The 25,214-nt window shown below is 34.3% G+C and overlaps 1 protein-coding gene and 1 long non-coding RNA gene across 20 annotated transcripts in view; one reads left to right on the top strand and one right to left on the bottom strand.

Moving 5' to 3' along the window:
• LOC105222966 (inositol hexakisphosphate and diphosphoinositol-pentakisphosphate kinase) overlaps positions 1-25,214 on the bottom strand; it is a 43,778-nt gene that overhangs the window by 17,335 nt on the left and 1,229 nt on the right. For 5 of the 19 annotated variants that reach the window (XM_049456727.1, XM_049456718.1, XM_049456719.1 and 2 more), the window contains exons 2-9: positions 3,065-3,256; positions 2,748-2,979; positions 2,531-2,685; positions 2,381-2,468; positions 783-987; positions 431-712; positions 179-367; positions 22-107 (exon numbers count right to left, since the gene is read on the bottom strand). In XM_049456727.1, the coding sequence (XP_049312684.1) occupies positions 22-107; positions 179-367; positions 431-712; positions 783-987; positions 2,381-2,468; positions 2,531-2,685; positions 2,748-2,979; positions 3,065-3,256 (1,429 nt within the window). Of the gene's footprint in view, positions 1-21; positions 108-178; positions 368-430; positions 713-782; positions 1,000-2,380; positions 2,469-2,530; positions 2,686-2,747; positions 2,980-3,064; positions 3,257-8,235; positions 9,135-17,273; positions 17,434-22,561; positions 22,618-24,306; positions 24,633-25,214 lie in introns of those variants that run through there. The other 14 variants (XM_049456714.1, XM_049456716.1, XM_019989176.3 and 11 more) reach the window with 10 other exon arrangements.
• LOC125778520 (uncharacterized) lies at positions 20,140-20,940 on the top strand. The gene is made up of 2 exons (XR_007422765.1): positions 20,140-20,406; positions 20,509-20,940. It is a non-coding gene; the product is annotated as an uncharacterized LOC125778520 (long non-coding RNA).

Genomic DNA, 25,214 nt, shown 5'->3' with positions numbered 1-25,214 from the left:
GATATATAGTTTTAGTATTACCGTCATCGGAGCTAGAGCCACGCGGTCGTCCTTTGGGTTGATATTTCATTTGAACTTTGCGATTTATGCCAGAGAAGTGTCCGTACCTGATTTTAAAAACGAAATTGGGGCTTAAATACATAAAATACTCATATATATAACACACACACATGCTTACATTTCTAGCACATTTTTCAATTGTTCTAATTTGCTCTCCTTCTCTTGTATCTCCGCGTCTGCTGACTTGTTTTGAATTTCAGACAACAGATATCTGGCAATATCTAAAATCTCTTGCAATTGTTTTGGACGCTTCAACTTAACGTGACCATCCTTGTAACCATCATACTTCTCAAATATCTCAAAAAATCTGCAAATACACGTTTAGTATATGCTTTACATACTAGAAAACTTAAAATCCAACAAATATTACTTAGGATGTCGCACTTCGAGCTTCATTTTTTGCTTGGGCGTGCGATCGCCGTGTCTTATCACCGCCACTACGCAACGCAATTCCATCATCTTCCCAAAAGTGGTGGGCACTATGGGCGGATCGTCCAGTTGAAAGGGCACTAGCCATGGTATATGCAAGGTTGGTGTGAGCTCACGCAGTATCATATTGCCCAGTATTTTAGCACAATCATCGTAATATTTGTTCGAGTTCTTAACGAAGCTGAAACCATTCACGTCACAAACATACGATTTTCCATTGGCGCTGTGTAGTTAGAAACATAACACTAAATGCATTAGCAAAAGCAAATTTATAAAAGACTTTTTATACACACCGTAGCAAGTCGAAGCCGCACACTGTCTGTTTAAAAGCCAAACAAACTTTACGTGAGATGAGCTTCTCAGCATTATTTAATATAACCGGATATCGTATCTCTTTACCCTCGCTGTCACGCTCGACTTTTCCATCAAGTGCTGGGGACTTACGGGCCTCGGCATGTGCATAATCTGGTCCGACTGTGTATACCTTAACGTCCGTGCCTGAAAAGTATACTAAGTTTTAAAAGTAATGCTGGATTCTTAGTCGATCTTGCAGGTGCTATAAAGAGTATAGAAGACGCCTGAGCTGATGAGCAATGAATAGCAACTGAAACGAATCACTCCAATTTTTTTAATTAACGAATTGTTTATAGTTACAAAAATCATTATTATCTACATACATATGTATATGTCTGATGTATTTGTATAAGAATGAACGTGCGATGATACTAAATGTGACAAAAATTTGCTATGAGCGAAAACACGAGTCGTCTAGTTATAAACAGTTTAACTAACACGACTTAGTTTTATTTCTTTAGTTTTTATTAGCACAATCATCGTTTCATAACTTTTCAGTTTCTGTAAACTGATAAGAGTCAAAGTGTTTTCTAAGACCTCTTTTGCACTACTAAAACTTATTTCAAAATAAAACACAAGGAAGGAGAATGAATTAACACTTCTTTGTATGGAAAGGTAAAGCTAAATAGAATGTTTATAGAAATCCTTCAAGAAAATATCGTCTATGGTTAAAATGAACACATTCGAAATATCTTGGAAATGTAGAAGTGCCAAAAATTATTTTGTGAAAACAATTCTAACTAAAACTAAATCTTATAAAATTAAATTTGAGGTTAGGAATACAAAATATTCCAAAAAAATCCAAAGTGATTTGAAAACACAATTTTGGCTTTCAAATATGGAAACATATAACACTTAATTTAAGGTTATTGAGAAATATTTTAAAATGTTTTATAATTTAGAGTACAAAAATTTATATTTGATTAAAATATTAACGGTAATGATGAATAATACATGCAGCGAAATAGTGCTCTCGTACATGTATAATTAATCTAGATGAATATTTATAGTCTTATACGATAAAAAGAATCGTATCTTTTGCTAAATTTACAGATGAGGAAATATTTTTATTCGGGTGACTATGATTGGATGCTTTAAAAAAGTTCGCTTTTTTGAGCTCAACAATTATTCTTATCAGATTAAAAAAAATGTAATTATTTAGGGATGCATGATGTGCTCATAATCAGTGATTGATATAAAAACAACGGTATTGTTATGATGCAAATACTACATGTGTTGATATTAAATTTTCTTATATAAGCGTATTTAAAAATAAAGTTAAGCAATCAAACCACTTACGAATGCCCGTGAAGATATACCAAATATAATTTCTCAAAAACCAAATTTAAATGCGTTGCTAAAAATCGCAAAATATAAACAAAATCAATTCAGTAGAAATTTGTATGGTATTCGCAATAAAATCAAATGCGAACGATGGGCTAAACGTATCAGAAGAAAATTAGTGCATTTTTTTGGTTTTTGGCGCAAGGAACAAATTTCGTTATAAAAAAATTGTTAAAGGAGTACGAATACATACCATCAGTCGGCATGAAATCTTCATAGATGAATGAACCGGTTTTCCGCACGCGCGATTCTGGCGAATAAACGCTACTGCGACTGCCAATCTGTAAATAGAAGTGTGTATGTAGTATGCTTGCTTTACCCATGCGCACAATTGTCACCACACCTTTCTGAAGAGACGCTGACTGCCACCACCTGCCGATGTGGGATAGTAAATGTAGATATTGTGATCCTCAGCGGAGACTGGCTTCTCCACAAACGGTTTATTGAAAATAATGCCATTCACCTCAACGTGATCCTCAGACTCAATGAGCTCGTGTTCTAATTATGCCAACGAATTTATTTTTTTTAACTGCGATTTAGCAAAAAAGTTACTGACTTACGCTTTGGGTCTGGTGAGTCACGATCTAAGACCGCATAACGTGGTATTTCAATGCCCTCTTTCTCCAGTATAGCATAGACACGCCGTCGGTCTTGTATATCATATTGCATGTGTAAGTTGTTGAGCACGTAGGGTTTGCGTAGTTGCGCATATTGTATGGCTTTCTCCAGTGGGAAGCCCTTCGAATGAAACGAGATGAGACAATCGCACAACGGCCAATTTTCTACCGGTTCCTAAAATGTTACAATTATTATTTAGAAGCATTTCACATTTATTACAATTAGTTCGTTATCAGTTTACAGATTAGCATACACTCACCTTCAAAATGACATCTTCAGAAAATATAAGCATTTTGATGAATTCAAATTCTTGCAAGCGTGTTAAGATCTCTTTCATCGGCTTCGATTGCGTTTTCTTAGCCATGGCGCAAATTCCTACAACCACTTGTTTCCCAGGATTCGAACAAGTGCTGCAATCCGAGTCCATACCGTCATTGCTCTCGCCGTCTCCCTTTTGAAATAAACAATAAATTTTTTTGTATAACATTTGAAATTTGTCTGACTGGTTTTTTATTCGATAGCAACTATCAATGATAGCCAAGTAAAATTGTTAAAAATAAAGTTAAAAATTTTTAAAAATAAAAATTTCAAAATACAATATTATTTTATAACTATCGCCAAGCCCTAAAGCTGAAAAAATGTTGCTTGAAATAATTGTTATTTACATAAACGAAATTTCATTGAAATTATTGCAGGCAGCGCCCAAGCCAATGCAATTTGAAATAAGGGTTTGCAAATTAAACTTAAACTTAAAGTCAATAAAAACACATTGGTTTTAAATTAAAAAATATTTATTTATTTTTGTGCTGTTATTTATATGTATAATTACGTATACATTTAACACATGTCTTCGTCATAATGGATTCGCATTGCCCTACCAAAAGCACAAGCAAAATCGAAGCTGAGTTAATTTTAAAATTTATTTGTAAAGTACAAATTTTAAAATTTTTATAAAGTAAGGTTTCTTTCTATTATTATATTATAACATAAACAATGTTTCAGCTAGGTATTTAAATAAATTAAACTTAGATCCCCCTTCTAAGCACTGATAAGGTTGATATTGACGTAGAGATATTAATAGTCGGGAATTTTTTACCTAAAGCGTTTATTTACCAATTTCATTTTTAAAAATTTATGAGCCTTTCACACAAACCCATAAAGGGGAACTCTAGTCGACAAATTGAAAAATTTTAAAGAGTAACATTTTTTTCCAAGTATATGCTTTTTTGTGAATTTGTTTTTTCTTCGGAAAATGTTAATCCGGTATCGACATGTTTATTAATGAAGAATATTAAAATTTCTTTTTTAGACCACACAATAGTTAGAATCATATCAAACAGGAAGTACTGTTCTTTTGCAGCCCCCACTCCACCGGCCTGAAATTCGACGATTATTTGTTTTATTTTTTTATATTCTTTAAATGTCTGTAAATATAACAAAAATGTATTTTGAAAATGTTTTTAATTCTTTACCTTAGTTTTAAAAATGCCGAAAATTTAGGCATATATACAAGAAAACCGCCATAAGGATGCCCGCAGAGTGGACACCCTAAGGCCCACGCCTTAGAGAGCCTCTTCAAAGATTGTTTGCATTCCAAATATTGATTATTCGAAAAAGTCCTTTTGTATTACTAATCGAATTTCAACTAATTTTTTTATATTTATAGTAATAAATAAATACACAAATATGTACCATTTTTGTCGACAACTTTTTGCCAGTTTTCCACTAGGGACATAATTCCATCAGTGTAAATTGAAATTTCGAAATTTCCAGAAAGGAAGCAAGCGAACCATTGTTGCGCTACGCGAACTGATTCATACAAAAATTTCAAACTAAAGCGAATTTCTTCATTAGTTTCATTCATTCATGAACAGCTGTGACTTTTTTCAACTTCCCCAAATTAATTGATTTAAAGAAGCTAAAAATCTCACCTTTACAACACTTCATGGTATGACACAAAGTGATTGGTAGCACTGGATATATATGACTGCAACGATATCTATTGACAAAATACGAAAAGACTTTTTCGAATATGAACATTTTGTACATTTATTTACCCATTAAGCTAGTTAGCTATAATTATCAAATAATTGCGTTTCTATCGAAAGCTATCCTTCTAAATCATTCTAAACCTCGAAAAAACAGTAATAAGAAAACTTTGAAGACAATTATTAGGATATAGTATATTCTCTTTTCTTTCTCACACTATTTGTTATATCCGCTTTTGTCAGGTAACAGACAAATACGTGTCCTATCACACTCTCTTACCCTACAGACTTGTTACCAATTTACGTTTAGATTAAAAGTAAACAAAAATGTTACGGAACGAAAGTGGTGTAATCTCTATTGATATTATTATCGACATTATCCAAAAACGTGAACATAAACATAAATTAATTGGGCATTAGGCCGAACTTCGACCTCTAAACACGCAAGTGAAAATTGTATTATAACTGAAAATTTTTGTTGCACTTCCTCGATATTTATGACATGATCAGACTACATTAAGTTTGCCACAAAGAAGAAAATGTCGGAGGCGCTATATATGTATATACATATACATATATGCATATATGATCATTAAAATAATTATTAGAAATTGCAAATGAGTGAGAAGGAAATGAGGATGGTAGGTGGCTTCTAGTTCCTAAATTTTATATACTTAATATCGAAGCTTTTTGTAAAAATTCACTTTTCCTCGAACCTGAAGCTTGTAGGTAGGTAGATAAAAGGGGGCGGCAGAACATCCTTGGCCCCGAGGCCCGAAGTTGTAGCTACGCCACTGCCTACTCAGGCTTACAGGATTCATGGAAGACGTTCTGAAGCTTACTCAGACTTAGAAGTAAAAAAATAGTGTTAAATGAATGATTATTTTCACTATTTTCGTAAATTACAGTTTAACAAGTTTATTGTACTATATGTACTCATTATGAAAACGAAAACAATGCAACAGCTGATTTACGAGGTGTGTTCAAAAAGTATCGCGAATCGTAACTGACAGTTTTCTTCGATTGCAGGGGCGTGGTGCATCATGAGGTCTTGCCACAGGGAAGAACGGACAATATGGAATATTACCTGCAAGTTATGCGCAATTTGCGCGAAGCAATCCGCCAGAAACGCCCGGATTTGTGGGAGAACAAAAATTGGCTTTTGCACCACGATAACGCCCCTGCTTACACATCGTTGCTTGTGCGCGACTTTTTGGCCAAAAACAACACACTAATGATGCCGCAGCCACCGTATTCCCCAGATCTGGCCCCCTGTGACTTTTTCTTGTTCCCTAAACTGAAGAGGCCCATGAAAGGACGACGTTACGCTTCTCTTGACGAGATAAAGACGGCATCGAAGGAGGAGCTGAAGAAGATAAAAAACAATGATTTTTTGAAGTGCTTCGAAGATTGGAAAAACCGTTGGCACAATCTAATATCTCATGGGGATTACTTTGAACGGGACAAAATAGATATTCATGAATAAATAAATAATTTTTGAAAAAACACAAAATTCGCGATACTTTTTGAACACACCTCGTATAATGGAGTGTCATTTTTTTGTTCTTTTATCATTTAGCATTTTTGCAGGGTGTCATGGAACATTTGCACAATGTTGCTATAAGAGGAAAAATTTTCATCGAGAAAAGAAACCGCTTTAAGGCGATTTAGCTATGTATGTCTGTATATACGTGAACTAGTTCTTCAGTTCCTGAGATATCAATCTGAAGTCTCGCATACGTGCTTTTCTCTTTCAGAAAATGTTAATTTGCTGAAACCGCCGATATATGGGCACAATAACATTTAGCTGCCACATAACCTGAACGATCGAAAGTAAATTCTTGCATGGAAAACTTTTTTATTAGGATATTTTTCAAGATAATGCTCCGAATATATATTTAGCAGGGACATGACAACATCTGATGATTCGACGTTACGAGTTTTCGAGAGAAAGGTTCTGTGAAAGATTTATGGTTTATTGCGCGGTGGCCACGGCGAATATCACATTCAACGGAACGATGAGCTGTATGAGACATACGACGACATTGACATATTACAGCGAATTAAGAGACAGCGGCTGCGCTGGCTAGGTCATGTCCTACGTATGCACGAAAACACTCCAGCTCAAAAAGTATTCGATGTAATCTTGGGTTTTAACATAAAAAACCAATATTATTAAGAGAATTGAAACACGATCATGCGGAAATATTTCAAATTTTCCAGCATTGCCACGGTTTAGCTCCTTACTAAAGACTATGAATATTATATATGCAAGAATTTATGTAAAAAATGTATTTGTTTACTCAGGAACAGCTGATTGATGTTTTAAACGTCATAATTCAAGGTGTGAGTATCGCAACAAAGATCATAACAATTCATGAAATTATAATTATTTCATTGTTTTCGTGGGTTTCAACAAGAGACTCAGTGATATGAATAAGCATGTTTATACTACGAATATTACTGAAAACGTTGGAATATAAATAATGCCACTATCTATATAATTATCTTTTAAACACATATGACACTCTCTCAAGACAAACTAATTATAAGTGCAAACAATTGAAAAATGTTTCAGTAATTTACGTAGTATGAATATACTTATGTATGTATTTGCTATATATAATACTATATACTCGTATGAGTATGTATGTATGTCAATAGCGCACATTGTAAAACGTAACTGATATAAATTCAATTGTTTGCATTTCTAGTTCAAACTTAATTATTTAGCGGTACGTGAATATATATGTATGCATGAACGTATTATACATATACTACTTATATATAGTTATGTTCATAATAATAGCAGTACAAGGCATACCTAACTTAATATAAATCACTAATATATTTTGAAAGAGTTTTTTAAGCTAAAATTGGGTTTCAGCTAAAAGTAACGGTATATAGAGTTAGTAGCAATACAAAAAAAAAGTATTGCTTGTGTGGAAACTAATATACCTGTATTATTCCGCCTTCAAATAAATTACTACGGTTAAGAAATTACGCCGCAGGAACTTTAGCAAAAAAAAAAAACAATTTTAAATGAGAAGTATAGATAAGTAACGGATGGACGTCAGGAAAGTACTAGAATCATTCAAATAATAGACCGAAAAATTACCTTAAATAAAGCTTTTGCCCTGCTACTAATATAATTAAGTAGTGGTCAATATTTTGTATAAAAGACTTACGAGAATTATCGAAATAACGGAAGAGAAATGTAGCAGAAAGTTATAAATACTTTCGAAAAAATATATGTACCTAAGCATATGTATGTTTGTATTCATTAAACTGGGATGTTCATGAAAATGTATTAAAAATAAATTGTACTCCAATGTTATCTATGCACTTATCTCATACATACAAATCATGCATATGAACATACTGGTATCAGCTGCCTTTCAATCCACTCATACATATTTGGCAATAACATATACATACGTACATTCCAACACTCATCGCAATAGCAAAAGTCATCGTCCTCTACATTATCATAGCTGCCATCATCGTCCTCCCTATAATAATAATTAACGTCATCGAAGCCAACACCCAGTGGCACATCATTGTGTCCACCGCACTCTTCATCTTCTTCCTCATCAGGATGATCTTCAAAACAATAGCCATTATTCTCATAGTCATCTGGCTTATTGGCTGTTGCTGCCGAGCATTCAACCGCGCTGCCACATGCCGCGGCCGTATTGGCGGCGAAATGTCTGCGCCGACAACGACGACACGGGCGTACTGCCTCGGCAATGCCACTAATATCCGGTAGCGCCTTATTACACACGCGACAATGTTTGGACGCTGGTGTGCCCTCGGCGTTTTCGGCGGCTTGTTGTTGTTCGCGCGTATCAAAAGCATGCCGTAAACGCTTACGTAGCCGCTTGACGCGCCACCAATCCTTCCACCACACCCAATCCATATTGGACATACTTTTAAGTGGTTTCTACGCACAAATTTATCGATTAATAAAAATCAATTTTGATGCAGACAATTTTAGGTCGATTGCTCCCAATAAAAACAAAAAAAAACAAAAACAATAAATAATAAAAAAGCGAGAAACAAGAAAAACTCGCTGATAATCCAACGCGCACGGCGGATCTAGTAAAAAAATATTAAGCACTCGTTTGACTCAACACTCAACGGTAATGGCGCCGCTTCAAAACTGAAAACCGACAGCTGTTTCGTACGCTCGATCAGTCATAATTCTGCATAGCACTTATCGCGGCGCACTTGCTCTCCGCGCTGTTTCGAAAACCAACTGAGTAAACGATTTTGTAAATAAAATACGAGTAAGAAATTTGCGGGCAATATGCCTATTTTGCTATACTACGTAATTTATAGGTAAGTGTAAATATAATATAGACTCAGAGTAGCTAAGAGTACACTGTTAAATATGAAGAGCGTACGCTGTCGGCAAATAAAGCGTTATTTACATTTTGCTGCTCGCATTAATGTCATATTAAACTTGTGTTAAATATGGCATACTCGTACTATAAGAAGGTGATAATCAAATCTATGGCATTATGTTGAAAGAATCGACTTAATCAAAATATGAATTTTAAATAATAGCAAAGTTTTCCATATATGTATATTTTTTTAAATAAATAACAAGATTGATTTTCGATCTAATAATTTATTAGATAATTAATTTTATTTAAGCTATTTTAAAACATCTCTAGGAAAGTTATAAAATATTTCACACACTCGTAAACATATCGCACACTAACTACAAAAGAGTCACAACTCAAAATTTTTCAAAATCATTTTTTTTTTCAATATATCAATACGTAATATCCTTATCTACGCAAGAAACTTTGCTGTCATAATCTTATATACAGTCTGTCAAGTAAGAGGTCGTGTTAATTTATAAAAAAAAAAGTATTTTATAAAACTTTCATATTTATATATATATACATTGTACACATTACAAACAATGAATTAATTTGGTCAATAATATGTCCAGTCACTACCGGCGTCGATAATTGCCTGGCATCTCTGAGGCATGCTTTCTACTAATTTGACGGCGTATTCTAATGGCAAGGATCTCCAGATTCGACGAATTTCGCAAGATAACTGCTTCAAAGTGTATGTAAGTCTTCCACGAATCTTCTGTTTAATATATGTACTACCAGATTCAGTTTTCCACTGTGTACAGAGCTTGCTGCGGTGTTTAGGATCGTTGTCTTCCTGCAGAATCCAATTTTAATTTTTTCTGATGAACCATCGTTTGGCAGATAGCAGTAAAGCCTTTTTGTAGATTTTTATCATTTTCTCGGCATTCAGATTGTCAGTAAAGAGGTACAAAGTGCAGAATCCCTGCTTTGAGAAGCAGTCCCAAAGATGCGCCTTTATTCCATGTTTTACAGTCCGCTGAACAAGCCTATTGGTGGAAGTTGACCAGGCTCTCGTGAGGACAGAACGTGCCCATATAGAACATTCATCAGTAAAAATGACATTTTCAAAATCTCTATCAATATTCTCATGCGTCCAAGCGAGTCGCTTTGTCACAAGATTTTCAGTCAACAGAGGCTTCTTCATTGTGTTGCGCCATTTCAGATCATGAGTATGAAGAAGGGTTCGGATAGTTTCGTAGGATATATCTAAACCTTTTGCTATTAATTTTATTTGTCCTTGCCGCAGTGTTAAAGCAGGATTCCGCGAAAACAGATCAACGACAACTGAACCTTTGTTGACAATGCATCAAGGACAAAGCTTCCCTCTATCGGCTCGCGAAGGAATTAGAGTGAAATCTTTCATTAATTGTCGGTAAAGTCGACTATGCTCTTACTTGACAGACTGTATATATTAAGTTGGGTCTCTGATGCTTCTTTTTGGATGTCACTAACTTAGTCGTAAACTTAACATACTCTGTTCAGGGTATAAAAATTCGTTAACAATAACAAAATAAGATAACATACAGCCCTTCGAACAGGTGAGAGTCGGTGAATATTATAAAGGGAGTTTTTTTGACATGTGGTTTTCAAGATTAAATAAACCTCATATAATCTAATGTTATGGCCAAGAATTTGGCTTTACTATAAAGATAAAAGTTTGTCATAATGTTTTAAAAATAATTTCTGGCAAGTTACCGCCGTGGCAGGCTTGAATAAATTACACCATGTGAGGCCCAATTTTCGACCATTTTTATTGCAGTAATTGACCCGAATGAAAGCAATAACGTTCCGAATATTCGATTCCAATACATCAATTGTCTCGGTCTTTTTTGCACAAAAAAACAAAAAAATTTTTGAGCGGTGTCATATAGTACTTAAATATTGGAGGAATCGCCACAGCCTCACCAAAAGTTTCATTCAATAAATTAATGGTTTCGTTGGCCGTACAATCCAGGCAGGAAAAAGTTTTTAATTATCGCTCTGTAGCGTTCTCTATTGACTGTAACATTATGGGAGGCTTAATTTCTGAATAAATATGAATCAATGTGGAATATCATCCCACCAAATGCGACAATTTTGTTTATTAAAATATCCATTCAACCAAAAGTTAGATTAATCGCTGAACAAAATTTTCTTGTGAAAATCGGTATTGTTGAACAACTCATTTTAGACCCATTCACCGAACTTGTGACGCACTTGATGGTCATTCGGCTTCGATTCCTGCACGAACTGGATTTTGTAAGCACGGAAAATCTTCCCTAAAGTGGATGCGCACAGCTTCAATTGTTGCCATCGATGGCAGATGGACTCATTCGAGTATTCTCCGATGCTCTGTTCCACAGGCAGCGGTTTCAGTGGGGACTGTACGGTAGAACGGGTCGATTTAGAGGTAGCCAAAAAACAGTAAAATCACATATGCGGGAAACGTTTTATGAATCATTTTGGACAAATCCGTCTAAAAGACTATGGGCCTAAACCCAGTTTCGAGACAGAGATTTTTAAGCTGTTTTGCAAACGTTGTTCCAGGGTTGATATGTTCAAACCGAACTGAGTAACAGCTGTCAAAAAGACCAACTACGAAAAAGTATTGTCTCACTTAAAGCCGCACGCCTAAAAAAAAACACGTTACTGCAGCAAGGAGAAATACAGTGGCGTGCACAAATGAGTACATAATTCATTTCTTAACTTTTCTGAACGATAAAATAAGTAATAACAAAGAAAATAATAACAAATATTTTTCCGTTTATTCGTTGTTTCATTCTGAATAAAACAACAAAAAATTCAAAACATAAAGCAACAAATTCATAGAGATAAAAAACAATAACAAAAATAACTCGCATGTACTCAATTTTGCACTTTTGTATGTACTCAGCATAAAACCAGTTTATACCGTTAGTTTTGAATTGTTTGCTAACGTCTACGACCAGTAATGCAAATTTATGTGTAAAAACGTGTGATTAGTAATAAATAAAGTGTTATATCAAGTGTACCGCAATAATATTCTGTATTTAAAAAAAATTAAAAAGTTATCGCGTGATGTGGAGAATAATGTAGTTTCCTTAACAAATAATGGTGCTTCATCTCGGGAAATAGCCAAGGAGTTAAATATTAGTCAATCTGTGGTCATTCGCGTTCAAAAAAGACGACATACTGCTCCCAAAGAGCAAACCAAAGGCCGCCGCAAACTGTTGACCGACGCGGATGCACGTCTTATGATGGCAGAAATGAGGCAGAACAAGACCATTACACCGAAAAATACTTTAGTTGCCAAAAATAAGCACGTTAGTGAATGGACAGCACGACGAGCGCTCCACAACATTGGCTATATTTCAGCCGTTAAAAAAAATAAACCTGCATTGTCCAAAAAAAACCAAAAGGCGCGAATGAAATTTGCAAAAGAGCATACAAATTGGACGATAAATGACTGGCAACGAGTTATTTGGTCAGATGAATCAAAATTTAATCGTTTCCAATCGGACGGTAAGCAGTACTGCTGGCGTCGCCCTGGTGATACCATTCAACGCCACCACGTCAAGCAAACTGTGAGGCATGGTGGTGGAAACATCATGGTTTGGGGATGCTTTACTTGGTGGTATATTGGGCCATTACACAGAATTGAAGGTATAATGAAAAAGGAAGATTACCTCACCATTTTGCAGACTCATCTTCCCGAGTTCGTTGACAAGTGTGCGTATCCTGAAGAAGAAGTCGTGTTTCAGCAGGATGGTGACCCAAAGCATACTGCGAAAATAGTGAAAAAATGGTTGAGTGAGCAAAATTTTCATCTGATGAATTGGCCAGCCCAAAGCCCCGACCTCAACCCGATTGAGAATTTATGGTCAATCGTGGGAAGACGGCTGGGATTGTACCAATCAGCTCCATCAAACCTAGAAGAGCTGTGGGCACGAGTACAGCCTGAATGGCAGAATGTACCAAAAGAAATAATACAGGAACTGGTTGAAAGCATGCCAAAGCGCATTAATATGGTACTAAAAAATAAAGGGTTATGGACCAAGTACTAAAAAAGTGCTCCACTAACAACTTTATTGAAAAGTGCAAAATTGAGTACATGTGAGTTATTTTTGTTATGGTTTTTTATCTCTATGAATTTGTTGCTTTATGTTTTGAATTTTTGGCTGTTTTATTTAGAATGGAACAACGAATAAACGAAAAAATATTTGTTTTTATTTTCTTTGTTATTACTTATTTTATCGTTCAGAAAAGTTAAGAAATGAATTATGTACTCATTTGTGCACGCCACTGTATTTACTTTATAAGAGAATTTCTGCGAATGCATTTGGGACTGGTTCTTATTTCTGAATTGATTTGAACCACATAAGAGCGATCATATCTTTTTATGTCATGAACTTTTCAATTTTGTTTAGAAACTGGTTCAAAGCACTGACTTGAGGTAAATAAAATAAAAGCTTATAATTTGTTAGGGAAAAACTAATTCCTGAAATACTGAGTTTTTTAAGAAGCTCATTTTTGAATATCATCGTACACCGCAATACGATATTCTTTAGTTCCTCACTCCATAGTTAAGAAGCGGAAGCAAAGACTAAACTGAGTATTACAACAGATGATCCAAGTTGAGGTACTTTTTACATTAGCCTTTTTTTGACAGATTACGTGTGAATCGTGTCAAGCTGTATTGTAATTTTATGGGCTCTTGAAAACAAGCGGAATAGCCGCATTTGGAACGAAGAGCAAGCTGAAGAGATAACTAGAGCTGCTATTTCATCGAGAAAAAAGAACGGTTTGGTGGAATCATCGGTCCATATTTTTTCAAAAATGATGCCAGTGATAACGTAACCGTCAATGGCGACATTTATGGCGCCATGATAACTGACTATTTCATATTTGAAATTGAAGCTCGTGATCTCGGCGACATTTGGTTTCAACAAAAGGGCGCCAGTACCTACACATCGCATCAACCAATGGATATATTGAGAGAACACTTTGGTGAGCAGATAATTTCACGTTTTGGGTCGGTCGATTTGGCAACAAGATCGTGTGATATCACACCGTTCGACTTTTTTCTGTGGGGATATGTTAAGACTAAAACCTATGCGTACAACCACACCTCGACTCAGGCCTTAGAGCAAAACATCACGCAGGTCATTCGTCAGTTACTAGTCGAAATGCTCAAACGAGTCAACTCAACGGATGGAACATCTGAAACATAGATAGAGATAATCTTCAAAAAAAAAAAAAAAATGCCAAAGAATGTTTTTTCGAATGATAATAAACATTTTCCATTAAAATGGAAGTGTTTTTTCTTTAGAAAGTAGTGAACTTCGAAAACGGTCACCGTTTATACATATGAGTAGACACTACATACAATTTATACTAAACAATAACGACTATTTTTGCTACGTATTTGTGTCATTGTAAACTTTATAATAGAATTTGTGGCATAATAGGTATGTATATAGGGTATTCCATACCAAATCGAGCACTTTTGAACCCGACCCCTTTAGATTTTGCTGAAACTTATCCACCCTTTTCTACCCTTTGAAAAACATTTTTGAGAATTTTTTCAAAATTTTTTGTCCAACTTCAAAAAAGTTATGAATTTTGCTATTTTTTGCTAAAAATGGTTTTTTTTATTTTCAAATAGCCATAACTTTTGTAGAAATTGACTTTTGGGGACCTTTTTTTTAAATTTTTGTTTTTGAATGAACTTTTCGAAAAAATACACGAAAAAAATAACATCAATTATAGAAAATAATCGGTTTTTTCGTCATTTTTTGGAAGTTCGTCAGTTTTATTTTTTATTTTTTCCTAAAAAAAACTTCAATTAATTTGACAACTATCCATGCTAATCCCGGAGTGGGCCGATTTTTTTCTATATTTTTTTATTTATTTAAAAAAATTGTCAAATTTTCAAAAATGAAAAAAAAATGTTTTTCCGTAAACTTCATTTATATCATATAAAAAATATATGTTATGGTTATGTTTTAGACAGTATGAAAAAATCGTATCGAACGGAATCTATACCTTTCTTATTTATTCGTTTACTTTTGTAATTGAATAGAGTATTAAGAATGTAAGTTTATATGTACTACATTGCTCACCTTACCTAAAAGCCGAGTAAATAAAAACACGACATTCAGTTGAAAACTAAGCACTTTATGGTGTTTCCTAAATAAATAGTTGACAACATGTCTGTGGTACTTTACTTGAAAATTGAAGAGCAGACAAATGATAATGATTACTTTTAATTTGATAAATGATACATACTAAATTACATGAAGATATCTCGTCAAATATAATAATATAAATAAATATAATATAATTTTTGATACGAGCACTTGATTTTGACCATTCAGTTTGTATGGCAGTTACGTGCTATAGTGGTGTGATATCGGCATCGGTTCCGACAAATGAGCAGGCTTTTGGGGACAAAAAGATGTGTGCAGAATTTCAGATCAATATCTCAAAAACGGACGTGACTAAATGGACTTAAGTAGCTAGTCGCGCTGATCTATTCACGTTCTGGGTGTTTGAAACTTCATGCGAAACTTAATATAAACAGGATATAACAAGTAAGGAAGAGCTACTTGCAAGAATCAAATCAGGAAATCTTTTATGGTGCAAGCCCGTCAACCAGAGGATCCGAATTCAAGCAATTATATGTACAATTGAACTTCCCTAACTCAAATCACCATAATTCATAAAAAACACTTCGAATTAGAAAGACTTTGAGTTTTGAAAGAACATTTTTATGAAATTTGACATCTATTGCCAATTAAAGTTTATTGGGGCTACTGAGATCCAAATATTCAGTACCTAGGGGCTTGAACAGTTTTATTTGGATTTGGACAATTGTTGGTCATATGGGGAATACTCTAAAAGGATTATTCGTGCAAAGTTATATTAAAATTGTATTATATGGGAAATAGGGGTGGACCCGGTTCCATTACGCCCACTTTCGCACTAAAATAAGAATGGTAGAAGATCGTTATGTAACGAGTTTGGTTGAAATCGGTCTAGCAGGTTCTGAGGTATGTGATTTTACCTAAAGTGGGCTGTGCCATGCCCATTGTCTAATTTTACACCGGCTCCTATAAATCCCTGTCATACCATATGAGGGGGTGAAAATTAATGTCTCTGGCGTATTTAGTTATTGATTTATCGCACTTTAAGTAGTTGTTAAAAGTACCGTTATATGGGGAAGTTACACTGTTGTTGTTATACACTGTTTGCTTCGAATTTGTCTATTGTAGTTGTAGGGGTCTAGAAGATATGTACATTAAACTTATTAGAAGGCAAAGCCACGCCCACTTTTTCTAAATTTTAAGCCCATAGGTGCCCCTTGCTACTACGATCTCCTCTGCCAAATAAGAATTGTATATCTTATTTTATTGTTTATCTTATTTTTTACTCAAGTTACAGCTTGCACGGACGGACAGACAGATAGTCACCCGAATTCAACTTTTCTCATTATCCTGAACCTTGAAATCGACCAATCTATAATAGATATTTATATTTATATTTATATTTATATTTATATTTATATTTATATTTATATTTATATTTATATTTATATTTATATTTATTTTCGTAGATAACATAATTTGCTAAGAAAATGAGCCAAGCTAATAATTTAAAACATGAGCGTAATTCTCTCCTAAATTCCAAACTAAACACTTGTAGAGCTGAAGAAGAAAATGAAAAGTTAGATTGGTTTACAAATTTTAACGCATAAGAAGTAGAATTTGAGTCAAAATAAATCTTACTCAAGTATGATGTTTACCAACTTCTCTCACTGTCATTCAGTTTGGTTATTTTTCTTGAATATTTTTAGTTCCCAAAGTGACTTATATTTATTTTACAAACATTTATAAACGCTAAAATAAATTTTTTCACAATCGGTGAAAACTGTTTTTGTTTTGTTTTTTACTAATAAGAAAGCTATCTGATAGCATCAGCAATATGTATAGAAGGCTTCATAAGCAATTAATTGATTTCGCGACAATTTTATTAGTAAATTTGTGATGTTTTTTAATTTTTATTTTCTGGATTTTTTAACTGAATTCATTTTCCATATTCACCATTCCACAAATGCCTTAAAACTTACATCGTAAAACATATTTTAATCGAAAAGTTGTCCAGCCACCACGAAATTATAAGTTTATCACAAAATGTAGCAAAAGCGGAAATAAACTTTGAACGCGCACGCGAACCACTTCTTAATGCGAGCGCCTATTAGATGCTACTACAAACTGAATAACACATTGGCGATTAACTTGATACAGATATTCAACCACATTTACAAATATAGATAAGTCAAACGCGCCAAACGCGCGAAAATTGGTTTCAAATGTTCATATATAATTGACGAGTATATTTTAGTAACATTTTAGGCCAAGTTTCCTCTCTTTTTTGTAATAAACACGTAGTTGGCGCTGTCAAGTGGCAACAAGCAAGCTTCACACTCACTGACCGTTCAACCTGGTACGAGTAACGTGTGTGTTTTTAGTAAAACACTTTCTCTATAATCTCTGTTTTTACACAGTACTGAAAACGAACTTATATCCCATCAAGTAATAGTAAAGCACCAAAAGCACGCAACTACGACAAACGTCAATGAATGTTAATTAGGAAAAAATAAAGCAAATTTGCGAATTGCTCTTTGTTGGTGTTTGCTAATCAATTTTGGAGCGTAAATATACGATAATATAAAAGCAACGCTTCCTGCAAGCAGATTTTATAGCGAGCAGCTTAATTAAGGTAAGCAAATATGTCTGGAAGTTGTAAAATGTGATAACAGCAAATAAAATCAAACTTTATTAATTTTATATAAATGTATGCATATACAAGCATATGTATGTAAGGGTTGCCCATTTAAAAAAAAGATAGTTCTTATGAAAGAAAAACTGAGTTATTCGTGGGAGAGAGCCAGAGAATAAAAACTAGGCTTTAAAAAACTCGATAACGGAGCATTATTTGTTGTTGAACCTAATATATGGTAATATTCACGAATGTGCTTGAGCTGACAGTCCTCGTCCTTGGGAGTTTACCGGGTTCGTTTCGACTACAATACACGTTTGCATATAATACCAATTTTTTTCTTGACTAAAAAGTTGCCTCGTTATATGGCAACATTGTACAAATGTTTCATTACACCCTGCAAAATGTTCAATTTCTTAAATTATATAAGAACTAAAAATTGTAACTATTATAAATCAATTGTTGCATTGTTTTCGTTCGTAATTAGTACTATATTGTATGTAATTTTTTGAACTGTAATTGACGAAACTAATGAAAAAACGTTTTTTATCTAACACTTTTCCTTTTAGTTCATTAAGGGGCGGAGGTAAGGTTTTTAAGGTAAAGAAATACATGTTTTGTTCATGTTAAGAAATAACTTAAATATGAATCATGCAGAAATATTGAAGCATAAGCCGGTAACAGAACTTTTCCCAGAACATCTTGAGAAAAACACACTTTGCGGTGTTCACCATAACTCGGCTGGAAATTATCCGAAAATAAAAAAAAAAGAAGAAAAATTATTTAAATTATAATCAAATCTTAACCCCATCGTTCTCTGATCATTTTTTTTTAACTTTTTGCGGCTATTTAAAGTAAAAACTGCTATATTCACTAAAAAAAATCCTCCATTTTGTGGGTGTAAAATACCTTGATATCATCGGCCTTAACACCCGCGCCGTTAGTTCTGCTTTCTCCAGACTGGACAAGGAAGCAAAAGAAATGGGTCTGGCAGTGAACGAGGACAAGACGAAATATCTCCTGTCATCAAACAAACAGTCGTCGCACTCGCGACTTGGCACTCACGTCACTGTTGACAGTCATAACTTTGAAGTTGTAGATAATTTCGTCTATCTTGGAACCAGCGTAAACACCACCAACAATGTCAGCCTAGAAATCCAACGCAGGATAACTCTTGCCAACAGGTGCTACTTCGGACTAAGTAGGCAATTGAGAAGCAAAGTCCTCTCCCGACAAACAAAAACCAAACTCTATAAGTCACTCATAATTCCCGTCCTGCTTTATGGTGCAGAGGCCTGGACGATGTCAACAACAGATGAGTCGACGTTGCGAGTTTTCGAGAGAAAAGTTCTGCGAAAGATTTATGGTCCTTTGCGCGTTGGCCACGGCGAATATCGCATACGATGGAACGATGAGCTGTACGAGATATACGACGACATTGACATAGTTCAGCGAATTAAAAGACAGCGGCTACGCTGGCTAGGTCATGTTGTCCGGATGGACGAAAACACTCCAGCTCTGAAAGTATTCGACGCAGTACCCGCCGCGGGAAGCAGAGGAAGAGGAAGACCTCCACTCCGTTGGAAGGACCAAGTGGAGAAGGACCTGGCCTCGCTTGGAATATCCAATTGGCGCCACGTTGCGAAAAGAAGAAACGACTGGCGCGCGGTTATTAACTCGGCTATAATCGCATAAGCGGTGTCTACGCCAATTAAGAAGAAGAAGAAAATACCCTTAATGTAAAAAAAAACCAAAAATTAAAAAAACGGGTATTTTTTATGTCGAAAATGAGTACAAAGTTTGAAATGAATCGGTCAAGTAGTGACAGTGAACACGGACTTTGAAAAAGTAGTTTTGAAAAAACACGCGTCTAACATTTATAAACTTAATAAGTGTCGAAAAAATTACCCTGTATTGCCAAAAGTGTGCTCAATAATGTACAAAAAGTCCGAATAAAATTACTCAATCCATATTTAAGAAATAAATTCACAAAAAGTAATTTTTTACCATGAAAAGAATATTTTGGTGTTACATCTACAATTTTTTTTATTGATTGAAATACTCAAAAATGTTGAAAACTGGCAGAGGAATTCATTTTTGAGTTGAACTTGTCGCAGCTGATATCGACACAAATATCGTCCGTAATTTTTAACTGTAACAGTGAATATAAATTGATAATTTTTATCTCTTTTACTCCATAAGAATCTCAGAAAGCCAATGACACCTGTCACACCTTCAATATTTATTTTAATATTTAGAACCCCAGCGGGATAATGGTTCACTGCTTACATTTTTCTTTGAAGAATGCTTCGAAGAAAATTCTATGTAAAATTCTTCGATACCAGGTAATGCATAAAAGTAAGCTATGCGGAATAATGGTTCCCCGCTTACATTTTTCTTTGAAGAATGCTTCGAAGAAAATTCTATGTAGAATTCTTCGATAACAGGTAATGCATAAAAGTAAGCTATGCGGAATAAAGGTTCCTCGCTTACATTTTTCTTTGAAGAATACTTCGAAAAAAATTCTATGTAGAATTCTTCGATACCAGGTAATGCATAAAAGTAAGCTATGCGGAATAAAGGTTCCTCGCTTACATTTTTCTTTGAAGAATGCTTCGAAGAAAATTCTATGTAGAATTCTTCGATACCAGGTAATGCATAAAAGTAAGCTATGCGGCTAAATTCTACTGTGTTCATATTTACAAGTCAAGTAAGTACGTGAAAAACGACAAATACAAATTGATGGAATAAAATTTATAAGTAAATTTTTTCATTATTTCGTCAAATCATCAAGCAAAAAGTTGGTTACTATTTGGTAAGTATTTCGTGTTTTTAACATTGAAGGACATAGCTTCAAATTTATAAACATACTCTTTCAACTTTTTTGTAGAATGTGTGAAAGTTGAAGGCTTCACCGAATCGGATTATATTCACCAAATTCAAAAAATTATCAAACTCGCCAAACGGAGTTTCTTCAAGTCTCGTTGCTTGAAAAAAAACGACAAGAGACTCAGCCACAAAATTAAAAGAAAACCATAATGGCTAAATGAGTAGCGACCAACATCTCCGCTTTGGCAGCATCCCGGTTCTTTCCGCTAGTTACCCGTCTGTATATATCGTCACCTGAAATGCAAAATAACGTATCATCAAAAAATTCGAAATTGAGTGTCTTATTGATTACGCTTCACTACTTCAAATTATATACATAATATTAAATATGTTCAACATTTTCTGTTCTGGGGTCATATATAAACCAGTTTTAACCAATATTAATATTTTGTTTCACTCATGTTCCATTTTATTACGTGTTTCATTCATGCCACTGTAAATTTCTGAAAATGTTGTTACGTTAATTTGCATTTCAGGTGACGATATGTATATTTAACGTTTTTAAAACTGTTTTCAACCTTTGATCATTTTATATATACATACATACATATACATATAATATGTATTTAACGTTTTTAAACTATTTCAATTTGTAATAATTCGGTTCATTTAAACACATTTTGTTATAACAATTTTTAAGTGCATTTCGCATAAAATAAAACCTTTATAATGATTGTATTGAATCTAGTGCATTTTTCTTTTTAACAAAAAGTGTGAGTGGCCTATAAGGTGAGTTTTTGTACACATAATACTTATTTTCATACGAATATGCAATTTTTCCTATTGACCTTGGCATCAAAGAATTCTTCGTGAACTATGGCATCGAAGAATTCATCGTTAACTGTGGCATCGAAGAATTCTTCGTTTACTTTGGCATCAAAGAAATCTTCGTTAACTATGTTATCGAAGAATTCATCGTTAACTGTGGCATCAAAGAATTCCTCGTTTACTTTGGCATCGAAGAATTCTTCGTCCCATGGTAAGCGTAAAAGGTGATCTGTTACTTTTCGTAGGACATCGCCGTGTTAATTTTCATCGGTCGGGGTAAGCGATACAATCATGCTCTATCGTTTACCTTGCTCGCTTACCAATGTCTACCATATCCCGCTGGGACGTGATTCATATTGAGCATTGATGAATCGCGAGTGAATTTTACACGTTCAATATTTAACGCGGCAGTATTTATTCATAATAAATCTTGTCTTTCAAAGAAAACAAAAAAAAAGGTTTTGATTTATTATTTTTGCTTAGAGATTCAGCAAAAAGAAGAAAAATATTGATTTTTTTTTTCGATAAGCATTATAATACACCTTAACATAATAAGCAAATATTTGAATTTACTCATCCAGAAGTGTAAGGGTACACTTAAATAAATAAAAGTCTAATAATACTGATAGCATCCAAAGACATAATATCAATGGATAAAGTCTAAGCCGGTATATGTTTATTGTATACAACAATAATTGTATATACTATATAGTGAATACTTAAAAATATAGTTGTTAGTTTTGTAAATGTCAACACAAACAGGAAACCGGAATAACTAAAATAAATAAAGCTTCGTCATGCACTGCAGGTCGACACGACGCGGCGTATGAGTAACATGCCAACATTAAAAATACCAAACACATGCAAGCGCATTCAGATGCAAGCAGACACAGTGGTCCAATTGTAGAGCGTAAGTTATTAAAAGTGTAACATAAAGGAAAGAAAATTAAAGAAACTTGTGAGAGCTCTTAGATTCACCCCGTAAGTGTAGGAGGAGGAACGAAAATCCAATGGCTGTACAGTGGAGGCAACATCTATATAGTTGATAGAAATGAAATATAAGAAACAAACAAGAAAGACAATTTAAAATAAGAAAACTAGAAATGAAATTGGAAAAAATAACTTTAATAATAAAAAGCGGTATTTTTGTGGAGTTTGTTTATACTTAAGTGACAATTTCAAAGTATCAGCAAAATAAAATTTGTGTTTAGTTTATAAGATTTCTTTTTTGTCATCAACACTTTCACATTCGTTTGAAACTTCATTTTAACTTATCGTGAGCTTTCAAGAAACCCAAATTTTTGAACGTTTTGTAATTTTAATGTACCTATATATGTATGTATGTATTCATTTATTTTTGGTTTGGCAGTTGTCAGTTTTTAGTAATTGGCTGTGGCAGTGTTTGTTGATTTTTGCCATTGTTGTTGTTGTTATCTTCACTCTATTTGTATAGCAAGGCACAATCTAATTGTCATCGAAATCATATACCGAGAGGCCCCGGAAACATGATGTTTCGATGGGGTCGGAGTATAGGAATTCATTGGGTATGCAAAAAGGTGGTTAGACCTATGCGAGGATTTATTGCGCACAGATCATATATGTATGTAGGTATTTGATATGTCGATGTCGACTTTGTTATTGGATTCACTCTGAGTGGCGTTCAGTGCGTGTCTGAAATTAGATGTATTCATAAAATGTGTTAGGGTGGCCAGTGTCATGTGGAGACTAATTGCACGCAAGACATATATTGGATATGTCGGGGTCTATTCTGGATAAGTAGGAATTTAACCTGCTACAGTATCCAGAGCTGCCAAGGGTCACACCTGGTGTGTCCTCCTGTCTAATTCCCTTAGCTTAGAATTTTGACCTCGAATTAGTACGGACGATTGCCGGTCCACCTCTTCAACCCAGGAGGGAGCACAGTTTGTTCGATGTTTTCTGGCATTGTGAAACACTGTGTTTTCAGGCACAATAAAAACCATGTTGATGGTCTGTTATACTCAAGTGGTGAGTGCAGGCAGGGAGTAGTAGTTTTCACTATTGGGAAAATTGTACTTTTCGAGTATACTTCCCTGGGCTCGGGGTTCTTCTGATTTGAATAGTGGTCGTCGACAGATAGAGAACCTTGGTTCGATATTTTTATCTGGTCGAGCCTAAATGCTTCCGCATCACCCTCTGGGCTAATGAACTTAGATCGGTTAAGCGTAAAGTGTCGGACTCGTTTACTAAAATATCCGTCGTTTTGGCCCAACGGAAAGTTATGCACTGACATGTTAGGGTAGTTTCCCTACGGTAGATTTCGTTTGCACCATTACCTTGCTTGCGATCTACACGTATTAAAAATCGGTACAACTCGAAAGGCCTGAACGGCAGTTTAGCTTTTTTAGTCGATACGTTTTCCCAACTCATAAATTTAACTATTTCTTCGATCGATTATAAACAGGTTTGTCGCGAGTGTCTAGTGGTGGTCCTGGAAGTGTGGTAGTAGCATGTTGGACAAAAAAGTTCATGAGATCTCACAAAAAGATCATACGTTAAATGAATTGTGTTTTATACTTTTTACCAATCTAGTTATGACCAAAAATTGCACAAAATTCACTTCAACTGTCTCAATAGTTTTTATACAATAATTTATATTTTTTCATTCATATTCTTCCCTGATTTACGCTGTCTTTATAAATTTGCTATTAAAATACATTTGCTGCACTCTGTTTTATACGAACCACCAAGGTTTGGCGTCGAATTGCCATGAGGCAGGGTTTTCGTTGTGCATCCACATGCTGCCACCTTTCCCGTCTGTGAGTTGACTGAATGTTGCTGACGAAAGGGATTTCGTTCACCACTACATTGTTGATGTTGGGTTTGTTGCGCTGGCATGGTACGATGACGATGGCGATCCCAAATGTGACCAGGATTGCCTCCGGTGAACGCAAATTTTTCAAAACTGTTGCCCATCGTGTTTTGTGACTTTTTTACATTCACTGTTTATCTTTTTATTTTTGTAAGTTGTAATTGTATTTTTGTTTATTTATTTTGTTTTGTTAACACACTATTTTTTGTATATTTATGTATTTATGATAAGATATATGTATAGAAAATAGTATTGATGTAATATTTGCAATGAATATACACTATATTAGTCGTTATGCAGAAATTTTCTAATTTTTGCTGATTTCATGTTCTGTGTTAACAAATGAGGGTTAATTCTTGTTTACAGAATTTTGTACGAAAAGAATTTTGATATACAGCTTTTTGTAGGGATCCCTTAATTCTTATATGAAAATGTGAATTAAATTCCCTTTCTGTAGTTATTAACCTCATAAAACACTTACCTAAATGATAACAAATACTCTACAAAAGAAAGTTATAAGTAGGTTCATATAGCTCAACGTTATAGTTTCTATTTTCATGTTAAATTAATTTAACCGACAAAACAGAGTTGAAACAAATATTAAAATCGAATCTGCTTAATAATAATTTACTGTGAAATTTCTGTTCCGAAAGCTATAATTAAAACCCATATACCACATACAAAAACGTAATTTTCATGCTCATAAAATCGGTGCGACCAATTTAAAACCAATCCATAAGTTTAGAATGAATATTTTATTTCAAATAATTATAGATATTG

Source organism: Bactrocera dorsalis, chromosome 4, assembly GCF_023373825.1.
Source record: "Bactrocera dorsalis isolate Fly_Bdor chromosome 4, ASM2337382v1, whole genome shotgun sequence".
NCBI lineage: Eukaryota > Metazoa > Arthropoda > Insecta > Diptera > Tephritidae > Bactrocera > Bactrocera dorsalis.
Note: the sequence above shows the minus strand (reverse complement) of the source record. Positions and strands in the feature narration are given on the sequence as shown.